This window comes from Galeopterus variegatus, unplaced genomic scaffold, assembly GCF_000696425.1.
Source record: "Galeopterus variegatus unplaced genomic scaffold, G_variegatus-3.0.2 Scaffold1973, whole genome shotgun sequence".
NCBI classification, from domain to species: domain Eukaryota; kingdom Metazoa; phylum Chordata; class Mammalia; order Dermoptera; family Cynocephalidae; genus Galeopterus; species Galeopterus variegatus.
In genome coordinates, this window is record NW_007728084.1 from 222,885 (window position 1) to 229,912 (window position 7,028).

The 7,028-nt window shown below is 36.4% G+C and overlaps 1 protein-coding gene across 2 annotated transcripts in view; it reads right to left on the bottom strand.

Annotated features, from left to right (window-relative positions):
• The window catches only part of DGUOK (deoxyguanosine kinase), a 35,934-nt gene that overhangs the window by 18,525 nt on the left and 10,381 nt on the right, over window positions 1–7,028 (bottom strand). For both annotated transcript variants that reach the window (XM_008579884.1, XM_008579883.1), the window contains exon 2: window positions 5,578–5,690. In XM_008579884.1, the coding sequence (XP_008578106.1) occupies window positions 5,578–5,690 (113 nt within the window). The remainder of the gene's footprint in view (window positions 1–5,577; window positions 5,691–7,028) is intronic.

A 7,028-nucleotide genomic window follows, 5' to 3' on the forward strand; every position in this document is an offset into this window, starting at 1 on the left:
TAATAATCAAATACATTGTATATTGACAAAATAAAAATTTAACGGAAAAAAAAAAAAAAAGATGAAAGCACAAAATAAGATGGCAGAAATAAATTAAATGTAATCATAATAAAGGAGAAAGATCCCCAGGAAAGGCAAACCCTCAGGTTGGGTAAAAAACTAAAAATTCTGTTCCTGAGAGAAACATCTAAAACAAAATGACACAGATTGGTTGAAAACAAAGTGACAGCAAAATTCACCAAGCAGATGCAAATAAAAAGAAAGCCCATGTGTCAAAGTGTATCAAGGAAAAAAAACCTTAAATGCTACAAGAGGGTTTTTAAAAATACTAATGAACTAATAAAGACTCACAAAGAAGTCAGGAGCCTTCTTACAGTGAGTAATAAAGCACTGAAATATACAAATATAGAGCAAGGCCAAACAAAATACAATAAAAGCACAAATTTTAACACACTTCTCTCAATTTAAAAGGAAAGGTCAGCCCCAAAAACAAGAACTTGGAGAACTAAATCTTTTCTTCTCACATATCTGAAACTGGCATACATCTTAAAATGATTATTAAATTAAACTTAACAGACATGTTAATTATTCCTTAGAAGTGTTATTAAATTGATTCTGTATCTTACAATCAGTGGCACATTAGAATGATAAAATACGTCACAAATTTCATACCTCATAGATAACATTTTTCTTAAAAGATCACAGTTCATGTACCAAAACTGATCATATGTAAGCCATAAAGAAAATCTTGGGAAGTAATATTGTCTGACCATAACAAAATAAAACTAGAAATAAATAATAGAATAATGTACACAACAAAATATACTCAAAAATGTAAATTACTTTTAAAACAATTCTTGGGCAAAGAATAGATCAAAACTACAATAATAAACTCTTTGGAAATCTCAGTAAAACCTTTTATGTCAAAATCTTGACGACAGAGTCAAAGTTTAATTTCATGAAGAAAATTCCCAGTTGCAAATGCTTTTAGTACCAAGTCAGGAAAAAAGGAAAAAATATGTGAACTGATCATTTGACCCCAAAAATGCAAAGAAAGTCTGAGAAAGAAATGAATAAATTTAAAGACAAAAATTAATGAACTAGAATGCAAGTCCCTACAGAATTCAAAAATAAAATCTATTAATTAGATCTTTTAAAAAAGGGCAAATAGGGGCCGGCCTGTGGCTCACTCGGGAGAGTGCGGTGCTGATAACACCAAGGCCATGGGTTCGGATCCCATATAGGGATGGCCGGTTGCTCACTGGGTGAGCGTGGTGCTGACAACACCAAGCCAAGGGTTAAGATCCCCTTACCGGTCATCTTTTAAAAAAAAAAAAAGGGCAAATAAAATAGACAATCATCTATCAAATCTATTCTCTTCCAAAATATTCACACAAATAAGCAACATCAGACAAGATACAGTAATTCTGGATACATAAGAGTTTAAAGTATAGAAGAGGGCTGGCTGGTTAGCTCAATTGATTAGAGCATGGTGTTATAACACCAAGGTCAAGGGTTCGGATCCCCATACCAGCCAGCCACCCAAAACAAAACAAAACAAAAAAAATGAAGTATAAAAGAATACATGTACTAATTTTATATTATTAAATTTGAAAATGTCAATAAAAAGGCAATTTTCTAAGAAAACAAAATTATTAAAATTGACTCAAGAGAAGGTTAAAAAAACAAACCTGAATAGTAACAAAGGAAGAAAACAGTTGTGCAATAACTATTCCCCTCAAATAGCACTGAATCCTTATAATTTTAAAGATGATTTCTATCATACCTTCAAGGAATAGGTAATTCCTATGCTAAAAAAGATGGAAAGCTTCTCAATCTATTTTCATAACCCTAATGGCAAAACTTGTCAAAAACTGTACATACAAATAGTAATACCAATTAAATTTATAAATACACTTGCGAAATTCTAAACAACCTATTAGCAAATTAATGGAATAGTACTATACTATGACCAAAAAAGTTCATTCTAGAAATGTGAGGATGACACCATTATCAAATATATAACTAATTCTAAGATATTAAAAAAGAAAAACCTCATGGTTATCTCACTGGATTCTAGAAAGGCTTTTGATGGAAATTCCAATAAAAACAGTTAATATCCTACTAATAGAAGGGTACCTCCCCAACATGGTTCTATTGAAATGAATAACAAACACAGAACTTAACACTGACATATCAGAGGTAATTTCATTAAAGACAGAACAAGGTAAGGGTGACTACCCTCACTGCTATTATTTAATACTGTTCTGGAAGTTCTACCCAATGAAAGAAAACAAAAAAAATAGAAATAGAATAAGGGCTGGCTGGTTAGCTCACTTGGTTAGAGCATGGTGCTGATAACACCAAGGTCAAGGGTTTGGACTCCCTTATGGGCCAGCCACCAAAAAGTAAAATAAAATAAATGAGATACAGATATTGGAAAATTTCCAAATGGTTACTATTTAGAGATAACTACTATTTTCTAAAGCTCCAAGCAAATAAAGCAAAAGAAAAAAATTAATACAAGAACTAAGCCATACAAGACAAATACAACAACCGTTTTCCTTTAAAACAGCAACAACCAATTTAAAAAGATGATGGGGAAAAATGATTCTAGTCACAATAACAAAATATATATTCTATTCAGGAATAAACTAAACAAGAATACTACTGGGATAAGTAGATAACAATTTGTGAAAAAATAAAATTAGAATTCTATAACTTTTAAAGTCACATAAAGCACAAAACCATAAAAACAACAGAAAGAAATATAGGTGGATGTGTTTTATAATCTTGGGCTTTGGGAGGTTTTTCTAATCTTTAGTATCAAAGTCAGTAACTATAAAGAAAGAGATAAACAGATTTGACTATGCAAAATCGTAAATGTACTATACTGCAAAATATATCATATATAAAGGTAAAAGAAAAACGACAAACTGGGAAAAATACCAGCAGTATATGACAAAGAGTATACTGAACATACAATGAGCTCTTATGAAGCCATTACAAAAACATGAAGATCTCAATTGCAAAAAAAAGGCAAGGGGTTTGAATAGGCAATTCGCTGATGAAGAACAATAAATGGACAATAAAAAAAAAGATGTTCAACTCATTGGTAATCAAAGAAATATAAAATAAAATACAATGTTTTCTTACCTCTCACATTGGCAAAGATAAAAGTAATAATACCCAGTGTTGCTGAGAATACGAGGAAATTGGTACAACTTTTCTGAAGAAAATTTTGTAAAACATAACAAGTGTCAACAATATGCATAATTTGTGGACATCAAAATTCCAGTTCTAGATTATCCTAAGAAAATACATGGGTACACAAAATTTGGCTATTAAGAAGAAAAAAGATTTAACTACAAAGATATTCATCATTGCAACATTGTTTATAATAGGGGGAAAATAGAAAACTATTCAAGATGGAGGACTGAATAACTAAATGATAATATTTCATACTATGCAGTATACTGCAACCATTAAAATAACATTACTTTGAAAGGAAGATCTTGGGGCCGGCCCCATGGCCCACTCGGACAGTGCAGCTCTGGTAGCACTGAGGCTGCGGGTTCGGATCCTATATAGGGATGGCCGGTGCGTTCACTGGCTGAGCGTGGTGCGGACCACACCATGCCAAGGGTTGCGATCCCCTTACCGGTCAAAAAAAAAGAGGAAGATCTTGTCTATCAAGCTACATGCAGGTTGCAATCACAATTTTTGTTTAAAAAAATCAAGTGTACATACTCGTATATTTTATACATTTATGTAAGTATATGTAAATATACACATTTTCTCCTGTGTAGAAAGAAGTCTAAAGGGATAAAAATGTTAACCATTTTACCTCTGGATAATGGGATTATAGGAGTATTAGTTATTTATTGCTGCCTAACAAATTATGTCAAAATTTAGTGGCTTAAACAAAAAACATTCATTATCTCAGTTTCTATGGGGCAGGAATTTGAGAGGCAGCTTAGCTGCATGGTTCTCATGAAATTTCAGTCAAGATGTTGGGTGAGGCTACAGTCATCCCAAGGCTGGACTGGGGCTGAAGGAACTGCCTCCAAGAAGACTGACTCACGTACCTGTTGGCAGGAGGCCTCAGTTCACTGCAGCATGAGCCTCATGATAGGGCTGCTTCATGACATGGCAGATGGCTTCCCCCAGAGCAAGATGGAAGCTACAATGCCTTTTACGACCTACCCTAGAAAGTCACACACTTTTTTCTGCTACATTCTACTCATTAGAAACAAGTCACTAAATCCAGCCTGCACTCAAGGGGAGGAGAATTAACTTCCACCTCTTGAAGGGAGGAGTATCAAACAATTTGTGGACGTATTTTGAAATCCCAATAGGTAAACTGTGGCATACTTAGAAAAAAGATATATAATTTATTTCTAAATGGAAAAGTTAATTTCATAAGTACAAACACAGGCATGTAAAAAGACAACCTAAGAACCCAAAATTCTCAATAAGCATGATGTGTCTGCCATAAAAGGTAACAAAATTTTTGGAATTGGAATAACAGAAAAAGGGAACCCATAACAAGTTCTGTGATATTCTGTACCATTTCGACTACATCCAGAGCACCCTGTTCAGCTCTAATACCACTCTTGTTAAATTCTAAGTGGAAAACAAACAAACTGGAGCTCATTACTTAGACAAAGTTATTGCAGAATGAAGAACAGTCTGGAAGAAAACTGGAGGTGTTTGGCTTGAAAGAGAGAAAACCTGAAGGGGAAAAAGAGTAGGTAAATCATTGCCTTCAACTATATAGGGGTTGCCACGTGGAAAAGTTAAAAGACTTAAGAGGCAGACCTTGAGCCAATGAGTCAAAGTCACAGAGGGGCAATGTAGCTCAACACAAGGAAGAACTGTCTCACAATTAAGAGTTGTTAAAAAACAGAATGAGCCACTCAGTGAATGAATGCTCCAGGTGGCTGCCCCTCCCTCAGCTGCCTCTAAAGTTCATGTCCAGACTGGTCCTTCCCTACTCACACTGATGTGGTTGGTGTTGAAACCAACCCTACAGCCTTTGTCAAAGCAGCAGACCTGACACTAGGGCCTAAGCCATGTATAAATGAAACGTACAGTGCTTTGCATAGCATAGTGCCTGGCACATTGTATGTGTTTCACAAATGTTAGCTGTCACCTCTGCATTGACTCGAAGTGTGACAGGATGCTCTCTAAGATCCCATCCAATTTTGAAGGCTTTATAAATTACTATAATTAACTATTAATCCTGATGGTCAGCTTCAGTAACAATAATATAAATAATTAAGGGTAAGAATGACAAAGTTCATCTTCAAAACCAGGGGGGTTGGACATCCTTTGGTAAATCACAAAAAACAGAGGCAGTCACTTTACAGACATATAAAAACCACAAAAAATCAAAACTAAACATATTCCAACAAGTCATATCCTCTCTGGTGTATGTGGTCTGCTTTTTGGAATAAAGCTGTTTTAAAAAGGAGACTCAAACTGGGCTGCCTCATCTACTCAGAGAAAATTAAATTATCACAATTAGATTACTCACCCATGCCTGCCAACTACCCACCACAACTGAAAACTTACATTTTGGGTGCCAGTAGCCTGGATATTCTGCCATGTTGCTACAGGTTCTGTCGCTACGTGCCACTCTGGGTGAGTTTTCGTGAGTAACTTCACAAAGGTGGACTTTCCCACAGCTGCAATGCAAACAGCATGTATTGGGATGCTTCCCAAATCATGGCTGAAGGAGAGCGCTGCTTCTAAACTCTGGCACAAATGCCCAACTCAAGGGAAAAAGTACCAGTTTTTGCAATTTCAAAACTCAGCAGCCATACTGCTGTTAAACTGATGATTGGTCAGGCCATGCTAAACAGAGTCACCGTAATAAATGCAGGCAACAGCGAGGAAAAATTCCCTTAAGATTTGATTCACAATGTTTTTTTTTTTTTTTTTTTTTTTTTTTTTTTTTTTTTTTTTTTTTTTTTTTTTTTTTTTTCTGGCAGCTGGCCAGTATGGGGATCTGAACCCTTGACCTTGATGTTACAAGGTGGCACTCTAACCAACTGACCTAACCGGCCAGCACTTGATTCACAATTTTAATGTCCCAACCTCCCAAGGCAAAGAGTATTTCTTAACAGTTGAAAATGTAGTAGAACTATCAAAAGTAGATGACATTAGCTACATAAACTGTAAAGCTGGAGTAACAGTCCTATTTGTTCTGTGATGGTGTAAAAATTACAAGTTTTTCAAGATAGAAATTAAAAACAATTATGACCCTCATTCATTCAACAAATCTAACAAACATTCATTGTGTGCTATCTATGTGCTCAGGACTGTCAGGCACTGGGGGTGCAATGGTAAACAAACCACAGAATGGATTTTGCCCTCACAGAGTTTGTATGGGTGATGGATACTGTACAAATACACAAGTAACTACTAACCAATTGTGTCAAGGGCTAGAAAAAAAAATGCAGGATGGCCCTAATATAGTGGAGGAGGTCACAGAAGGCTCCTCTGCAAAAAGCTGAGGTAAAACCTAAAAGATGAGAAGTTAGCCAGGTGAAAGGTAGGGGAAGGTACTATGTATGCACAGAGGGAGTAGCTTGTACAAATAACTAGAAGAGATAAAGAACTTGGCACACAACAAGATAGGAGTCTGAGCCCTAGAAGAAGCCAGTATGGCTACAGCATGGCAAGTCGGGGAAAAGAGTCGCTCAGGATTGGTGTGGCCAGGCAGACAGGAAGCCCAGGGCCAGATCACACCAAGCTTTAAAGCCATGGTATAAAGTCTGAATTCTATTCCAAAGGCAATGGGAAGTCAGTGACAACAGATTTTAAGTAGGAAAAGTACAAGATTCTTTCTCATTTTCAAAAGATCACTCCAGGGCCGGCCCGGTGGCGCACTGGATAGTGCGCCGCTTGGGAAGCGCGGCGGCGCTCCCGCCCGAGGGTTCGGATCCCGCATACGGACCGATTCCCGCTCACTGGCTGAGCGAGGCGCGGGGGCAACGCCGAGGGTTGCAATCCCATTGCCG